The sequence below is a fragment of the Euleptes europaea genome, chromosome 4 (assembly GCF_029931775.1).
Source record: "Euleptes europaea isolate rEulEur1 chromosome 4, rEulEur1.hap1, whole genome shotgun sequence".
NCBI classification, from domain to species: Eukaryota; Metazoa; Chordata; class Lepidosauria; order Squamata; family Sphaerodactylidae; genus Euleptes; species Euleptes europaea.
Genome location: NC_079315.1, coordinates 23189264 through 23208250, shown reverse-complemented (window position 1 = coordinate 23208250; position 18987 = coordinate 23189264). Strand labels below are relative to the sequence as shown.

General features: G+C 44.2%; 1 protein-coding gene across 2 annotated transcripts in view; it reads left to right on the top strand.

Annotated features, from left to right (window-relative positions):
* Positions 1 to 18987, top strand: part of PSD3 (pleckstrin and Sec7 domain containing 3) — a 126276-nt gene that overhangs the window by 57188 nt on the left and 50101 nt on the right. The window contains exon 1 of one of the 2 annotated variants that reach the window (XM_056847976.1): positions 431 to 602. The exons of the other annotated variant lie outside the window; for it this stretch is intronic. Within the exon in view, the coding sequence (XP_056703954.1) occupies positions 444 to 602 (159 nt within the window). The 5' untranslated portion in view covers positions 431 to 443. Of the gene's footprint in view, positions 1 to 430; positions 603 to 18987 lie in introns of those variants that run through there. 2 annotated transcript variants of the gene reach the window in all.

Genomic DNA, 18987 nt, shown 5'->3' with positions numbered 1-18987 from the left:
CCATCAGTTCCGGTATTTGAAACTGACACTCTGGAGTCTTGCTAATGTTGTGTGTGTGTGTGTGTGTGAGTGTACTGGGAAAGGATGGTGATATGTGCTAAGCAGCAGGCTAGTGAGTAGGGGTGGGGTTTCCACCCTTTTATATTTTGCAGCCAGTGACGTGAGCAGTGCCTGGAACAATCAGGCTGCCTCAAAACAGTGTAGTTGAAGATGCCCTACGTGTGTGCGGTGGTGGCGGGGGACCAGCTTTGGTGCATTTTTTAAGCACAACACTGATTGCTGCGATCTAAGCTCCTCGGAGATTCCTCTCCTCCTAAACTATTCTGAAGACGATTTGTGCGCCAGGGTTTATTCCTGCTCTCCTTTTCCCTCCCCCCACCCCCGCTCCATTTCTTCCCATATTGTATTGTATTATATTTATTTATTTGCTCTACTTGGTGGAAATGATTGGAGTTAATAGCGTTCAGAGTACCAGCAAGGTCCGAGTGAGAGCCACAGGTTCAGTGAAATACCCGCGAGAGGATACTGTCTGGCGGCAAACCCACCGCTCAAAGTCTATGAAAATTTCCAACTCCACGGAGTTTTCTGCTAAAGACGCTAAGGTAAATGTATAGAAGATGTCTACATCTCCATCATATTTCTGTTATGCCGGGGGTGGTGGGGAGGGTGGTGGTGGTTAATGATAGGAGCCCTTTGGCAGAATAGTACCTTTTGAAAATTTGAAAGCATTTTGTATGCCTCAGGGCATTTGCAAAATTGCTGGGGGGAGAAATCAGCCCAGGGAAACGAAACCCCAGACTTGAAGGAAGGCTCTGGGTCTAGTACATCAGTTTCCATAGACTCTCACAGCACAGAGCAGAGACTGAGAGCAAACATCTGCTAACTTCCTAGCTTGAGCCAAGCTACAAGCTAGCCTGTGTTCTGATCTAAGGAAGATTTACCTGCATTGCATAGGATGGGATAGAATTTATATGCAGAAACCTTCTGCGTGCCGGATTCAGATGCATCCCCCCTTCCTTGTCGCGTGTCTGTGTGGGTGGGTTGTATGATTCAGGTGATGTTTTTACAATGCACAGCTAAATATTGTCATGCAATATTCATTATGCACATTTGGCATGTGTTTGTTTATGTAGATGGCATTGTGTGTGGTTTTTTTATTTGTCATCTGTGTACTGTGTTTGGCACTGTAGACGGCATGAAGCTGGCTTTAACCACCTGCTTTGGGGAGCTGTTTGGAGTGCCTTTAAACGGTTGTATTGCATTCCATTCTGCTACTCTCTTGAAAACAAAAATTGCACAGGCAAGCACGTTTGCATGGTGCGAAGCAAAGTCTCCTGGCTCTTTGGAGAATGGCTGGATAAGTCTAGACGGGGCATTTGGAATCTGTCTTAAAGGGGCCAAGCACGTAGGCAGGATGGACCCCAGATTTGCCCATCACTCTCTCTCTCTCTTCCCTTCCACTGCAACAGAACAAATATGCCAATTCCTCAAGCATGGAAAGCCAGGGGGTGCAGTAGCCTTTTGAGAAGGAGAATTCGGAAAAACTGCCTCCAGAGACTCTGTACCATTGGTAATTAAGATGCAAGCATCTCGTCTCTGCGTGTGCCATGATTCTTATGTATGCCTTCTCTGTTATGTCTCTCTTGCCTGACCCCTTGCACCATGCCTCCTTTGGGGATGTCACCACATGAGAACCACATGAATGTTGGCTGGGAAAGGATGGTCAAGCGTGCCAACTCTCCTTTGGCTTTGCACGCAAGTTTATTTTTGTGGTTGCTGTTATCTTTTTAAACCCTGTGTCTCGTCAAGAAATGCACTGGAAGCCCCCTTTGACAGGGTGGAGAAAACGCTGGAATTTTCAAGTTTGCATGCATGTTCATAAAGGATCCATTTCATTAAGGTGCCCCCCCCCAAGAAAGACTGTTGTAACAAAACATCCTGTAGGCTCACATAGTTAGTATTTCTGCTTCCTGTGGCTGAGATCTGACTAGCTGACATCAGCTGAAAGGTATGATCAAATTAAACCCCTTTTGAATTGTTGAACAGCATGGTGAAATTCTGACATTTCCAGCTAATAATCGTAACACACCAATTTGAGTGATGTCAGATTAGCAGCAGCTCATGTTACGCTCGTGCTTGTTTTGACACGCCATCCCATACTTTGGTATCATGGACACAAGTTCCCCTGCCCCTTTCTCTGCCAACCCTCTGAGCAACATCAAGACCTTGCCGCTTCTCTGGGCTCTCGGTCTTGGTGTCTGTCTCCAAGGGCCAGTTCAGACATGCATGCTTGTCCTCCATTCCCTGTAGCCTTCAAGGGGTGACTTGCCTGTGTGAATGAGCCATTGCAGACTAATCACCCCAGGTTGAATGTTTGCCCTGCCCCAATTTTGGCATTTTTTTTCCATGGGCAGTTCTCACGTTTGGCTGAGGCTCATGAAATGTGGAGCATTGAGAGTTCACATGCTGTCTATGTAGATGTGAACCATCCCAGTCTTTATGCATCAAAATCATTTTATGGGACCATTCATGTGTATAAAGTTCCTTCTTGTGTAATTGCTTGGAAGATTGCCTCTCTCGGACGTGGGATTCATGATATTAAGCTTTGTAATGTCTTTTCTATGCAGATATTCTCAGAGTGTCTTAAAATAAAAATGTAACAGAGAATACGCAGGTTATTTGACCGCCGTGCTTAAAAAACGATCAAAGCAATTAAACCGTGCAAGGCAATCAAAACAATATTGTCTGGCCGAAGGAGGGACTGGAAGGGAAATCATGCAATGACCTTCAGCATAGCCTTTCACAGATTCCTGAAACACTTGAGTGCCTCAGTTTCTCTCTTTCCCAGTGCAGTTTCTCTCTTTTCCCAGTCCATCAGCATCTCTCCCTTTTTTAGCAAAGTATATAGCTCACAAGGGCCAGAATGGATGGAGAAAGAGACATCCCAGAAGGTGGGGGAGGACAGATGTGAAAATCGTGTTTGTTTGTTTAAACCACCTCCACCCTGTGTTCCCCCAACCAGGGACCGAAGGCTTCACGTGTGCCCTACCCTTGTTCTGGCGGCAGATGTTTGCAGCAGAGAGTGGCACAGAGGTGTGAGTCCTTCTCTGTGCCAGAGCTGGGAGTTATGCTGAAGGTTAACCCCGCCAAAGCTGCCCCTGCACCCCTTTACTTTCTTCCTTATTGACGAATGGGTGCTAAACACTTCAGTGAGCAGAGGAAAGGGCTGGGTTTGGGGATGTAGCTGCTGAGAGGGCGAAACCTGACCTTCAACCCCAATTCTGGGGTCCAGCCTCTCCCGCCTTTCCTACAGGAGGGCACATCGCTGTCACACGCTTTCCTGCCGTGTACAATGACGGGCGTTTTGCTAGTTTTGCAGTGAATGCTTAGCAAGGGTTGAGTGGGCAGGTGCTTATCTCAAGTGGGGAGGAGATGGTTACGGTGCCGCACAGCCTTGCCTCCCTCTCCAAGAGGCTCCCGGTTGCGACTTAATCATCTGGTGAAATTAACGTTGAGGTTAAAACGGACTAAGCCTGTATGCTCCGTTTGATGGAGTGTATTGGAAAACATTCCATTTTAAACAAAAGTTAAAAGTGGGATTATGAAACAGGACATGGGATTATCCAATTTTAATTTCAAACTCTCTTGTTCGTTCATTTCATCCTCTTTTTTTCCCTCCTGCCAGGGTCCCAGCTGTTTGTTTGCTTTTCAGTTTGAGGAAAGCAGCAATTTAGGGAGAAAAAAACCCATTTCCAGGAGGTTTTAGTACAAAATGGTACACAAAATGCATTTCATTTATTCTCTCTGTTGAACTGGTCAATTAGTGCCCTACTGTTCATATGTTACTGAAGTGTGGAGCGTGGGAGAGAGGAATTTGTCCAAGGCTAACCAGTGAGTTTATGGTTGTACCCAGGATCTGTGCCCAAGTACTCTAGAGTTCAAATCTCTCATGCTGTATCCATTGGAGCATGCTGATGTAGCAGAATTTTAAAGAGAATAATATGAATAAAATGCATTTAAAAGTGCACCCTGTTCCCTTTTGGCCTACCTACAGCGCTGCTACATTTTGCTTTCAGAAATTATGGGCTCTTCAGTTTGAGCATCATGTACAAACTGCTTTTCCTGAATGTAGTAACAGTGTGTGCGTCCGTGGTTCTTTTTGTAAAAGCATGCAAGGGCCAGCTGGTTTTTGAGAATGTGCAAAGTTCCATTTCTTATCTTGGAAGCAGCCCTTCAAAAGCTTTTGAATTTAAGCAAACTAATCTTACAGTAGGGAAATAACAACTTCCCCCTCCAATCTTGGAATTTCCCCCTTAGCTTGTATATCCTTTTTCTAGCCAGGAGGATAAAACTGCAATTGGGCTAGTAAAATTCTGGCCTGGTGATTTCACTAGAGCTTCACCCCGATCAGTATAATCCAGAGCAATTTAACTGTGTTCAGTTTAGATGCAAGGTTGACTTTACCCCAGGATTCATCACAAAGGTAGATCATACAGCTGTTGCCGTTTCTGGTGGCTCGAATGCAGGATGCAGAAATAACAAGCCCATTATCATACAATGAGTCAGTAGCAGACTAGAAACAGATGCCAGCTGTCCTCCTGACTCCCCCTCATCCCATTTAAAAATACCACACAATCGCACACACACTCAACAATATTTGTGCTTCAGTTTAGCCATTCCTATGATGGATAGTTGTTTACAGCTAGTGCTGTCAGTTTGCCTAGTCAGTTGGAGGGGTACATGTGCGTGTGAGAGAGAGACATGGTAAATCCATGGGTTTTTCCCCCTCCCACTTAAAGCTCACCAAGCTAGCGTTATTTCGGATTTTGAGCTGTAAGAATCCCCAGACTGCGTGTCAGTAATAAAACACTTCACATCTATGCTATGCAGTCTAAAGTCCAGCTCTGTTTCCACCGGCTGTTGCTTTGTAAAAGTCACCAACTGGTGGTGTCGAGTGTGCAGTGCTTGCCTCCCCGCCCCCTTTTTGGTGCAGTCCTTTATACAAGTCCGTTCTTCCGGGCGAGTGTTTCCTACCTTTCGTCCTGGTGAGACTTTTAACAGTTCCGATTTATGAGCGCAGATAGCGAAGGACTAGTTTTATTTATTTTTATTTATGTACGTTATTTATAGTTCACCTTTCTTACAGGGGCTAAAGGTGGCTTACGCAAAGTGAGTCAGTACAGTCAACAAAATGGGACATTCAATAAGCAGTGCACTAGGATTATAGAAGTCTGGAACCAATCAGAAATCTAAAAGATAGAACTGTAGCATAGCATATTAACATGACACATTAAGCGGTGCAAAAATTACATGATTGAATCCCATTTACAGTAAGCTATACACAGCAGTATAGACCACAGTCCCTAATCATTTAACCAAGTAAGTTTAGAAACCCATTTTGTACAGTGCAGCCCTATTACCTGTGCAGAAAAGCCCTCTTGAATAGTTCAGTTTTCCATAGTTTGCAGAAAGCCAGGAGAGTGGGAGCCTTCCTGACCTCTTTGAGCAGGCCATTCCATAAGGTGGGAGCCACAACCGAGGAAGCAAGTGTATGGGCTGTTGTTGATTTTGCCCATTTGCAAGTTGGCTGCAAATGGGCAAAATTTGCACAACCTGCTGTTGTGGTAGAGCCTTGGGGAGAGGCGGTCCCACAGGTAAGAGGGACCAAAGCCATTAAGGTCTTTGTATGTGATGGGCAATACCTGAAATTGAGCTGGGTAACAAATGGGCAGCCAATGGAGCATCTGCAGAATGGGAGTAATATACACGCTCCATCTAGCTCCCAATAATAGCGCAACTGCGGCATTCTGCACCAGTTGCAGTTTCCAAGTTGATTTTGAGGGGAGAGCAACGTACAGTGCATTATAGTAGTCCAGTCTCGATGTTACTGTGGCATGGGTCAGATGGCCATATCAGCCATATCAAGGTAAAGGGCCATCTTACAGGCTAGGCTGAGTTGGTAGAATACGTTTTTTCCCAGCTGTACTAACTTGCTTTTCCAATAAAAAAGTTGGATCCAGTACAAGCAAGGCTTTTAACTTAGTCAGCAAAGGTCAGGTGAACTCCATCAAAAGTAGGGAGAACAATGTCCTTCAAGACCTCCACCTTCCCAACCAGCATTACCTCTGTCTTTTCAGGGTTTATTTTCAATTTGTTCACTTTTAGCCAATTAGCCATAGCAGCCAGGCAGCAATATAGGACCTCTACCGCATCACCAGGAGATGTGGATGATATATTGAGCTGGGTATTGTCAGTATATTGATGACAACCAACCCCATAACTTCGAATGATTTGATCTAATGGCTTTACATAGAAATTGAAAAGCATGGGGGAAAGAACTGTGCCCTGTGTAACACCACCAGATAGGTCCTGCACTGATGACAACTGGTTTCCAATAGCAATCCTTTGAGTCCGATCTGTGGATCACTCTTAAGGGGGTAATGAACAACGCCAATCTTTAGTTCGTGAACTGTTGTTATTGCTGTAGGGGTGGTGGTGGAATTCTGAACCTTCTCAGCTCAGAATGTGGATTCTGTAAGGACTTCCTCCCCCTTTGACCATAAAAAATATTAGCCTGACAAGCAGTGTTCTTCTCTCATATACTATCCTATTGATTCAGTCCGTTGCCTTCCTTCACCTCCTTCCCTTTAATCAAGGCTCTGTCAACACTGCCGTTTTAGGAAACTGAAAAATGCAGTGTTGGTTGCAGAATTCCATTTCCTACAAATCTCAGATTTCAGTTTTTTTGGTGCGCAATTTGTATTCTGAAAAGAAGGGGGGGTACTCCAAAATTTATTTATTTACTTCATTTATAGCCTTCCTTTCTCTCTGTGACTCAAGGAGGATTATGAAGTTATAACATGAAACAATTCAGTCAGACAGCGTAAGGCATCCAATAAGCACTGCAGTAGGACGAAGATTACACAAACCTGTACAATTACAAAAAGAAAGAAACCTGTCTAAGGCGTAAGATACCATAATGCAGAAAGTGGGTTAGAAATGTAGTGAAAACGTAGTGAAATCAAGGTGATACATACGGTAAATTGTATACATACCGTATGTATACATACAATTTACATGCAATAAATTGCAATGGACTTCAATCTTCCTCCTTTACATAAGTGACCCCTGTTGACCTGTTTCATTATACTACTGTTCTAATCCCCTTTATAAGAATGCCCTTGTGTACATTTCTGTTTTGCCCTTACTGTGAAATTATAAAAGTTGAGGGGGTCTTCCTGATCTTCTCAGAGCAAATTATGAAGAATCCACAGGAAATCCATCCTGAATGGTCTGAGCCACTCACAAATCTTATGCTAGAATAAATTTTTGTTAGTGTTTAAGTTGCCACTGGGTTTTTGTTTCATTTTAAAAGAAAGGTAACCGAACATATGTAGCGCTTCAGACTGTTCGTAGTGCTTTAGCCCATTGTTATCTAACAATCCTTGTAACAACTGTGTAAGAAAGGTCGGCATTATTACCCCCACATGCAGATGCAGGGCAAAGGCTCGTGGCAGAGAAAAGATTTGAACAAGAGGCTTCCTAATTCATAGCCCAGGCCCTCAGCCACTGCGTTACATTGGCCAAAGATTAACAACGTCACATTTCCTTTCTGAAAATGATGAAATCCAATAATAATGAAGAAGAGTAGATTTACTTCCAGCCAGAATGCAGCCTTGGTCCCATGTTTAAATCTTACCCACTGAAATCCATGGAGCGTAAAATGCTTAATTTTTTGGCTGGATTGTGCTATGCTGTGTCTCCAAGGCAATGTAATTATTTTCAGGTATAATGTGCTCCAGATGTGTTCCAATAAAGACTAGATACATAGGCACACTTTGGATTGATCCTGACCTTTTTTTTGCACAAAGGACAAAATCTCTGCTCTTGTTTCCCATCTCTTCTTCCTAGCTGTTTTCTTTCTTTCTGGTTTTGTACCTAAAGAAGCACTGGCTGAATTCAGATACCACAACCAGAAGTTTGTTAATTAAACGGTGGTTTAGACACCTGGTTTCTTAAACAGATAAACTCCAGCTTTTCTTAGATATCTGTGTTCAAAAATCATTAAAAATAGGAGTTTGATGACTCCTGAAATTGAGAAGTCTTCAGTTGCACTCCATGCTCAATAGGGGAAGGGAGAACACATGAGCACGAGAATGGCCATACTTGTACCTGTCATAAACATGCCTCAGTGTGTTCGTGGTGTCTGAACAACACACACACACACACTGCAGCCTAAAGTGACAGAATGCAATAAAAGCTTTGCTGTTAGTTTTAGCAGATCATATGGACTGGGACAGTAAAGAGAGAGCTAGAGAATATTAGAATGATGTGGCAGGGAATAGGATGGAAGATGTGACATATGTAGAGTTGCCAACTCTGTGTTGGGAATTACCTGGAGACTTTGGGGGTGGAGCTTGAGTAAGGCAGGGTTTGGAGAGGGGAGGGACTTCAATGTCATAGAGTCCAATGGCCAAAGCAGCCATTTTCTTCAGGGGAACTGATCTCTATCACCTGGAGATCAGTTGTAATAGTGGGAGATCTCTAGCTACCACCTGGAGGTTGGCAACCCTAGACACTGTATGCCCCACTGTAGTGTAGAGGCTAGAGTGTCAGACTAGCACCTGGGAAATCCAGGTTTGAATGCCCCATCTACCATGGAAGCTTGCTGGTGACCCTGGGCAAGTAACATACACACACAATCTCTTGCCGGGAGCCAGAGTGGTGTAGTGGTTAAGAGCGGTGGTTTAGAGTGGTGGACTCTGAACTGGAGAACCGGGTTTGATTCCCCACTCCTCCACATGAGCGGCGGAGGCTAATCTGGTGAACTGAATTGTTTCTCCACTCCTACACATGAAGCCAGCCGGGTGACCTAGGGCTAGTCACGGCTCTCTCAGTCCCACCTACCTCACAAGGTGTCTGTTGTGGGGAGGGTAAGGGAAGGTGATTGTAAGCTGGTTTGATTCTTCCTTAAATGGTAGAGAAAGTCAACATATAAAAACCCAGTCTTCTTCCTCTTCTTCCTCCTCCTGCTCTCTCTCACTTTCTGTCTTACTGTTGTCAGGAGAAAAGGGGGATGGTAGGATGATGTTGTAAGCCTCTTTGGGTCCCCATTGGGGAGAAAAGCAGGGTGTGTGTGTGTTAAGTGCCGTCAAGTCACTTCCGACTCATGGCGACCCTATGAATGAAAGTCCTCCAAAATGTCCTATCTTTGACAGCCTTGCTCAGATCTTGCAAACTGAAGGCTGTGGCTTCCTTTATTGAGTCAATCCATTTCTTGTTGGGTCTTCCTCTTTTCCTGCTGCCCTCAACTTTTCCTAGCATGACTGTCTTTTCCAGTGACTCTTGTCGTCTCATGACGTGACCAAAATACGATAGCCTCAGTTTAGTCATTTTAGCTTCTAGGGTCAGTTCAGGCTTGATTTGATCTAGAACCCACTGATTTGTTTTTTTGGCAGTCCACGGAATCCGTAACACTCTCCTCCAACACCACATTTCAAAGGAATCTATTTTCTTCCTATCAGCTTTCTTCACTGTCCAGCTTTCACACCCATACATAGTAATAGGGAATACGATGGCATGAATTAATCTAGTCTTGGTGGCCAGTGACACATCCTTACACTTCAAAATATTTTCTAGCTCCTTCATGGCTGCCCTTCCCAGTCTCAATCTCCTGATTTCTTGGCTGCAGTCTCCCTTTTGGTTGATGGTGGAGCCAAGGAATAGAAAGTCTTGAACAATTTCAATTTCCTCATTGTCAACCTTAAAGTTGTGTAATTCTCCTGTAGTCATTACTTTTGTTTTCTTGATGTTCAGTTGTAGTCCTGCTTTGGCACTTTCTCTTTTAATTTTCAGCAGTAGTCGTTTCAAATCTTCACTATTTCCTGCCAATAATGTAGTGTCAGCAGCATATCTCAAATTATTAATGTTCCTCCCTCCAATTTTCACTCCACCTTCATCTAAATCTAATCCAGCTTTCCTAATTATATGTTCTGCATGTAGATTGAAGAGATAGGGAAATAAAAGCAGGGTATAAATACGTAAATAAAAAAGCCTGCACTAGCCTAGAGAATAGAACAAGAATGTGAGCATCTTCCATGGACAACTCTTTCTACACGCGTGGTAGATATCTTTTAGGAATAGCCCATTTTCCTCTGTCCTTTTGAGTCGAACGTGCTTGGAAGGATGAGGCCCGAGTAACTGTCTCTAGAAAGTGTTATGAGCAAACATAAAGTTAGTACCTGTTTGCCAGGCTCTCTTCTTTAGTGAATGCATTTAAGCCCTCCAGTCTGACCTGCAGGTTTAAAAGCCTCCTGCAATGCCGGCCGTCTGTTAAGTAAGGGCTTCATGCTGAGCAGCTCCTTGGTGGTTAAGGACTGAGAATGGACATGCGTTTTGTTGAGTGAAATTATTTTACCTTTCAGCAGTTAACCAATGGAGATAATAAGTTAACCAATGGAGATAATTAGTTAAATCATCATCTTTCCATTCACACCTTGGTTGCTCTTTTTTCGTTCCCTCCCGACGTTTTCACCTTGCAGCATGAAGCGCTCATTCTGTTAGCTTTCTCAGGTGTTTACAGAGGCGGCTGTTGAGCCCTTTTGTTTGGAGAAAGCGAGTTTGAAACCATAGAGACAGAAAATGACTAATGTGACACAGCCTGTAGTGGGGAAAACTGAAATCTGCCATTGGACCTCAGTCTGAGTTAAGTGTAAAGCAATGTTTGTTTATTTATTTAGCAAATTTTTATGCCACCTCTCCAGGGAACCTGCCCAGTGTTGCTCTATCACTGGGTATTTTAATGTTGAAAACTTGCTCACTTTGCATGAGAAATCAGAGCAGAAAAGCAGTGAAGTGTAACTTTGGGTTTTCTCTCTGTGCGCATTTGAAGTGGCTTTAGGGATCCATGTGCATGGTCACACAAACATAGAGAGGAGTACCCAAGTAGCCTTGGTTGAGTGTTGACTAGTAAGCCCTTTACACGTTACGTCTCTTAGGGGTAAACCTCAGCATGTAAATTCTGGGTGGGTAGTCGTGTTAATCTGTAGTAGCAGAACAAAGTAGAAGTCCACCGTCACTTCCAAGACTAATCAAATTTATTCCAGCATAAGCTTTCATGAGTTAGAGTTCGCTTCATCAGATGCATTGGAGTATAAATCTATCAGGCTGATTTATATATACATCAAAACTGTGGGGGGTGGGGGTGATGTGGCTGGTTCAATAGAAGATCAGATTTAAAAAGTGATCAGTTTACTCTGAGGTGGTATGAGACAATCCCTGCTGTTGTTAGATAGGCAAAATGTTAAACTTACTGCAGGACGCCGCTGGCCTCCTTTTGTATTCTCAAAGTGTAGTGTGTGAATGTAAGAACCAGTATGACGTAGTGATTAAAGTGGTCGACTGGGCCTGGAAAGACCCAGGTTCCAGTCCTTGCTGATTATGAAAGTCACAGGGCCAAGCCAGTTGGACTCTTTTCAGCCTAACTCTACTTCATATCATGATTGTGAGGGAAAAATGGATTAGAAAATAACCATGTTCGAATGGCCAACTTTGCCCTGGAAATGTGCTGGGTGTCCTTGGGCCATTCACACATGCTCAGCCTAAGCTACCTCACAGGGTTGTTGTGAGGATTAAATGGAGGAGAGGAGAACAATGTAAGCCGCTTTTGAGTCCCCATTAAGGAGAAAGGTGGAGTATAAATCAAGTAAAATGTATAAAGATTAAAATGTATGCTGCCCTGAGCTCCTTCGAAGGAGGGCAGGATAAAAACATAATAAACAACAAAAAAGAAATGCAGATCCATAAAATCGGTATATCATGTCCCACATTGGCTGCAGCTCATTAGATGTGCATCACTGGCAAACTGGCCCTTAAGTGAACAGTGCTGCGTTTAGCTTTTGGGAGAGCTGCATTCGAATCATTGCTCAACTCCAAAATCACTGTTATGTGCGTTTAGAGAACCAGCATGGGGTAGACTGAGATAGGGGAAACTCAGGTTTGAATTCCGCTCTGCCATGAAAGCTCGAACCAGTCATTCTCTCTGTCTTACCTACCTCAGAGGGCTGCCTGTTCTGAGGATAAAATGAAGCATGTGGAGAACGATGTGGTGAGCGGCTTTGGGCCCCCACTGGAAAGTAGGGCATAAATATCTAAATAAATAAAGTGAGCCGGCGCTCAAGAGGAATCTCCAGAATGTGTTCCCATTGCTGGGAGGGGAGACTAGATCAATAAGAAAGGTGAATGTTTCTGAATTTATGGGACGTTCCCCCTTCCCACACATTCTGGTCATCTGATGGAAAGCCATCTTATTATCTATATGTTTAAGCATCTTATCATGGCAATTAGTTTTCACCAGAGACGCTGGTGGAGAGGTTTGCTCATTAACTTGAAAAGAGGGAAGGGTTTTTGACTTGAATAGAGAGAATGATTAGTGCAGTGCTGAACACCATTCTGTCTTTACCAGCATATCTTGTTTTGCTTTCCCTCCAGGGGAGCTGAAAAGCCAAACATAAAAACATAAATTGGTAACAATCCCCCACCCCATCCCCACACTTCCCCAGGTCTTGAGACATCCACCCACCTGCCGACAGGAACAGTTTTCTAAAGCTTTCAGTAGCAATTCTCAGGTGTTTAGGGTTCCAATTAAAAATAATTAATTTTCTTGTCCAATTACAGCTAGTTCTTTCCCCTTCAAGACTCCAACGCCCACTATCAGTTTCTATTACCACATCAAGACACATCCATTAAAACAAAGAGATAAGTTTTTGGTTCTTTTAAAAATATATATTTTTCAGCAGTCCCATTTATTTGTATTCCAGAGAGGTTGCAGGCAAAACAACAGAGTGTCTTGTGATATTTTAAAAGCCCAGCGAACGCATCCAACGAAGCAGGCTGTGGTTTAAGAAAGTTTATGCCGCGATTAATTAATCTGACTTCAAAGCGCCAGAAGAGAAATCTTTATGAGGGTTCAGATCCCATAAGGAAAAGAAGATAATCCCAAGTAGGCTAGCTGTGCTAGTCTGCAGCCGGAAAATTAAAACAGCAGTGGTGTTTTAAAGAACGTTTATTCCTGCATCTGCTTTTGTGAGGCAGAGCTCACTTCATCGGATGTACTGAGGTGTATACCCATTAAGTCGATGCTTTAATATTCCCAACAGAAAGGTGGTGATGGGGCAGGATGGGGGGGAGAGATGTTACGAAGAAAGGGTGGTTTACCACAAGATCCAATTAAAAAAAGGAATAAATTCTACTCCAAATGAGTGAGAGCCATTCTCAACCATTGCTCAAAAGGAATAACAAATGGTAGTGCAGGATAAGCGGGTTCAGTAGGAAGTTATTGAAGGATGGGGAGGGGCTATGGCTCAATGGTAGAGCATCTGCTTGGCATGCAGAAGGTCCCAGGTTCAATCCCCGGCATCTCCAGTTAAAGGGACTAGGCAAGTAGATGATGTGAAAGACCTCTGCCTGAGACCCTGGAGAGCTGCGGCCGGTCTGAGTAGACAATACTGACTTTGATGGACTGATTCAGTATAAGTCAGCTTCATGTGTTCATGTATATAGTGAGGGAGGAATCCAAGGCCCCTGTTAACACTTTGCAGGGTGGTAGGGGTAAATAGTCATGCTCTTTCTGTTGTGACTATCAAAGCATCTATCTAAAGTGCTGCTGATGAAGTGAGCCCTCACTCACAAAATCTTATACTGGGAGAATTTCTCCTTACGATAATGCTGAATTCCAGTTTTGTTTTAGTAAAGGAAGCTAAACGCTTCTGAAAATCCTGGTCCATCCTCAACCACATCACTTTCCGGTCTGGGCTTGTGGATGGGCACGCTGGACTTGGTGAGCCAGGCTCCTCTCAGCAGTTATTTTAGTTATTGCAAAAATAACCACCCACCCATTGCTGCTGCTACTGACAAATCCCAAGGCAAAGGTCTCAGGCCCAGCCAGCAGCAGAGCAGGCAGAGGAGACGGGCCTGCCTGTGTCTATCACAGTCACCACCTGGGGCCACTTGCCCTAGTTTGCTCCTGGCCCAGTTGAATGGCCTAATACACAGCTGTCTTTTTCTGAAGGGCTCCAGAGGCAGCGACTGGCAGTAGACTAACCGGCAGCTGCAAACGTGGTCTTTGTACTGACAAAGGAAAGATTCAGTGTGCAGTTCTCATTTCATGACCTATTGGCAATTGTAATCATAGAACCGGGGTGGGGTGGGGGCAGTGGCACACATCCCTGAACTTTTGGTACCAACTTGAAAAGCCACATTTGGATGGGCAGGGTCTTACTACTAATAGGGGGTACTGTTCTAATCCTTCCCATCTCCATGGTACAGGCCCCTTTTGCCTGCCATTGGACTCCATCTAAGAGGCAGTGTTTAGTTTGAGACCAGAAGTACATGGGCATGAGACCCCCTTGATTTTACTGTGACCTTTAACAGGAAGTATGAGTGGTATTTGCTTGTTTGTTTGTTTGGATATTTTTACCCTGCTCTTCCCAGTGGGACCCTAAATGGCTTACGTTGTCCTTTCCTCATCACTACAGTAAATGCCTTCAGGAGTAAAGATTCAACTGCAGTCTAAAAAGTCAGAACCTAAACTGTCTTAGAGTACTTATGCCTAAATTAGCTAGTCTTAGTAAACTTGGAAGAATAAATGTGTGGCCTGGGGGAGCAGAAAATTAAGAGGCTGGTAACCAGACAGAGCTAGGTATTGCTGCAGAAAAGCCTGTTTCCCTTATCCTGATGGTAGGGCCGGGGGGGGGGGTTCATGAAGTAAGCCCTTTGACGATAACAACGCTTAGACAGGCTCTTATGGGAGCAGTTACCCTTTGGATTTCCTAGTCTCAATCCATTTATGGCTTGGAAAGTAAGAACCAGTACCTTGAATTGAAATTGGAAACCAGTGAAGATCCATCCTGGTCTATTCTCAACCACATAACTTTTGGGCCAAGGTTGGTGAGCCAGGCTTCTCTCAGCAGTTATTTTATTTATTTTTATTATTTATTGCAAAAATGTTGTAGAACTGGCCTGGGCAAGGAGTTCTTAAATTGGCTGGATTGGCTGCTTAATTTGCTGGGAAAGCTCCTGGTGGGCTGCTACTCTGGAAGGTTGCTGGCAGCCAGGAGCAAACCAGACTCAGTGCCACAGGGTCCTTTCCTCATCCCTTTGATGATGACAACACTCAGACAGGCTTGTATGGGAGCAGCTGCCCTTTGGATTTCCTAGTCTCAATCCATTTATGGCTTTGAAAGTAAGAACCAGAGCCTTGAATTGGGAGTGGAAACCAACGAAGAGCTTTAAGCAATGGTGCCTGTGCCTTCCGGGCTACTTTTCCATCTATCTCCAAAGGCAGGCTCATGTAGACTGAATTGCAGTATCTGACCTGGAGGTGACTAGGCCATGAAAATAGCTGGGGCCAGATCTCACTTTTGAAGGAAGGGCACAGTTGACAAAATGATAAAAGGCGCTATGTCCTACAGACGTAATCTGAGTACCCATCTGTAGAAGCTGATCTAGAAGCTGCAAACTGGCTCTTTAAGGTACAGTGCAACCCCATCCTGAGTAGGGTGAATCTGAGCTCCATGATCAGCTCTGCCATTGACTAACTTCACCTCCGTCATATCTGGATTGAGTTTCAGTTTATTGTTCCTCAATTTACTGCCTACATATCCATTATTGCCTCCAGGCACCTGTTTAGAACATTCAGTGCCCTTCATCTGACTCAGATGAAAAAGAAAGGTAGAGTTGTGTGTCTTCTTCAACTTCTTGAGTTTTGATACCTGACCTCTGGATGACCTCTCCCAGAGGTTACAGGTGGAGGTTGAACAGCAGGGGCGATTACAAGGATTCTCAAGAGATGTAACATAAATGCCACGGAGTTGAAAAGTAGTCCTCCAGCACCACATTCTGAAATGGTTAGTAAAACAAGACTGAAAGATGATGTTCCTGCTACCCAAGTTTGTCTACCTGTGCAAGAGGATATCACAGTTGATGGTATATGAATCTATTAAGAGATTTAGGAGAATCAACATGGTTGCACTCTCCATTTTTCACCTAGTGAAAGTCGGAGCAACCAGGGCAGTTTCTGCCCCCAAGCTGGGCCTACAATCATATTCAGGTTGGACCAGCTAAAACTGCTTGGAGATGAACTGCCACCAACCTGCTCCAACACTTTGCCCAAGAAAGGGATGTTCGGAACTCATCTAAAGTTATTTAAACCTCTAAGATCCAGGAAAGGCTTTTAAAAAATGAAGAAGTCCTCCTACCAGCTCCTTCAAGGCAGATCAAACCTTCCCCTCTCTCAAGGCGTTGTTAACCTCTTTCTGGTCAATCAGTCCTCTCCAGGCCACTGTTAAAAGCCTGGATGGGCATGGGTTGAGAATCAAGGTGGGAGGTTACAAACCTCCAAGCAGCTGTCCATTCTTAGGCCAGAAAGCCCTCCAAGCATCTGCAGTAGCCTCCTGAGACAGAATGTCTCTAACTGGGTAGTCACAACTGGCATGCACCGTAAGCAATTATATCCACAAAACACCTTGCAGATACGTCATAGAAAGGTGCCCTGTTTTCCAAGCTTACTTCCCTGGAAATCAGATGGAGGAGCTCCCTCACACATTGGAAGAGTTCAGCTGAACGACTGTTGACAAAGATGCTGGTGGTGGAGAAGTAGGAACGAGTTGGAGTTGTTAGTCTGTGAGCTGCTTGTTTTTGAAACTGTTGTTAGTTCTAGGGCAGTAATTTCCAAACTTTTATCTGCAAGGGAACAGTTTGTGTGTCATGAGTTGAAGTATGTAATTAATTTAAGGTTTCTTTAAGTCCAAAGCACCCACACCACATAGGAGGATGGGTCCACCCACAACTTCCTGGTTCTCATGGGAGGGTGGAGAGCTCTTGAGGGTTGGAGAGCCAGCTGATTGGTAGATCCAGCCTCATACTCCCCTACTTTAACCTCTGTGTCTCTGCATGATCTACATCTCTGTCTTTGCCACCTTCTGATCAGTTTTTACTTGGAGAAATAATTCTGCTATTTTTTCGCACTGGGCTTGATATGGTAATTCAGCCAAGGCAAAGACAGGATAGAATTACCCACCCTCAGGGGAAATGTATGCAGAACAGTGGTTCATGCACAGACTCTTAGGGGAGTGACAGTATGGTGTAGAATTTAAATTTTGCTTGGACTGGAGAAACCTGGGTTTGAACCCTTGGTCAGGCCATGATGCTGTCTGGAGATCTCTGGTCAGTAACACTCTGTCAGCCTAACCTACCTCACAGGATTGTCATGAGGAAAAATGGAGAGCCCCATCTATATTCAAGTCTGAGTTTATTGGAGTAAGTGGGATCTGGACATGAGGAAAGACTGAATAAAGGAAGTGCCTCCCAGGTTCCACACTTGGGCTGCCTTCTACCAGTACAACACCCTGTCTTGCAGACTGCTCCTTTTAAGACTTCAGCTCCATCAGGTTCGCCCCATCCTCCGCAACCCCCCCTGGCTGGCTGTTCCACTGCCTAGAGCCAAGACCAATCTGTCCTCATCGTGTCTCTGTGACTTTTAAAGGCCAGCCTAAAGATGAGGAGGGTCCGCCAACCACTTCCTGGTTCTCATGGGAGGGTGGAGGACTCTTGAGAGCTGGAGAACCAATTTGGTTGGTTGATCCAGCTCATATTCCCCTACTTTAACCCTTTCCTTCCCTGTTTTAACCCTACAATTTCACTTCTGATCCTTGTTATTCTGCTGGGCCATGCCTGTGTTGTTGGCCCTCTGCTGAGTGGCCAACAGGGTTCCCTCCCTGATCAGAACACTGCCACCAATTGGGGGAAGCTTCTGGCCTCCCAGTGGGTCATCTCTGCCCCTAGTGGGAATGGGGGGGTACCTCTAACTCCTGACAAGTGATTTCCTCTTAGGAGGATAATTTTTACACTTTCACACTGTAAAAGCAAACCTTTTGGGTGTAAGAGTAAGATATGCCTCCATTTTTAATTCGAAAATTAATGTGTCTTTCATTAAATGTCTGAGAAATACTGTTCTTGAATGTTACTTCAATAGAATATGAAAAAGGTATTGGTATTGAAAACTTTTGTTCTGTTGCCAGTTTTCCTGCCTGATTGAGAAGAGAAAGTAGGAGATTTCTCATTTTTATGTCTGCCAATTGCCCAGGTTTCCATGTACAGGTGAAGGTCAGCAGTGTTGACTAAATCAATTTAAAGTTATGTTTAGATATGTATACCCTGCTTTTCTCCCCAGTGGGACCCAAAACAGCATGCAAGATTGTTCTCCCTTGTTCCATCTTATCCTCTCAACAACTACTCTGTGAGGTAGGTTAGGATGAGAGAATGACTGGCCCAAGGTCACTTAGCAAGTTTCCACAGCATGGGGTTTGAACCTGGGTCTCCCAGATCCTACTCCAACCCTCTAACTACTATATTGAACTTAATTTAAAATGTATTTATAATAATATTTAACTGTAGCCATTTTGTGAAGTCATTTGATTAAAATTGCATTAGTATATGAGAGCAGAGAATAAAGTGAAGCCAAAATTGTATATTATCTCAGGGCCAGAAACTGTTGGGCGAGAGCCAGGAAATAAAGTGAGCTTAAGCCCCACTACTTTCTATTTGAGCAGTAGTCTTCAGGCTTTCTGGCTAGGACCCAACTTTGAAACCCAAGTGGCATCATTGGGCCCACTCAGCTGCCACCATGTGACAGGTCATGTGACAAGGAGCCAGAGATACGAGCTTACTGGTGGGGAGAGACTGCACTGCAAGGACAGGTGGTGTTTTGGAGGACTGACTAATGGGGGTCTGGGTGACTTGGCCTGGGGGAAGAGACAGAAGGCAGCATCTCTGAACATTCCTGTGCTAATGGGCACTTTCACACGTCCAGAATAATGCACTTTCGATCCACTTTCCATGCACTTTGCAGCTGGATTTTACTGTGTGAAACAGCAAAAACCACTTGGAAACGATCATTAAAGTGCATTGAAAGTGGATTGGAAGTGCATT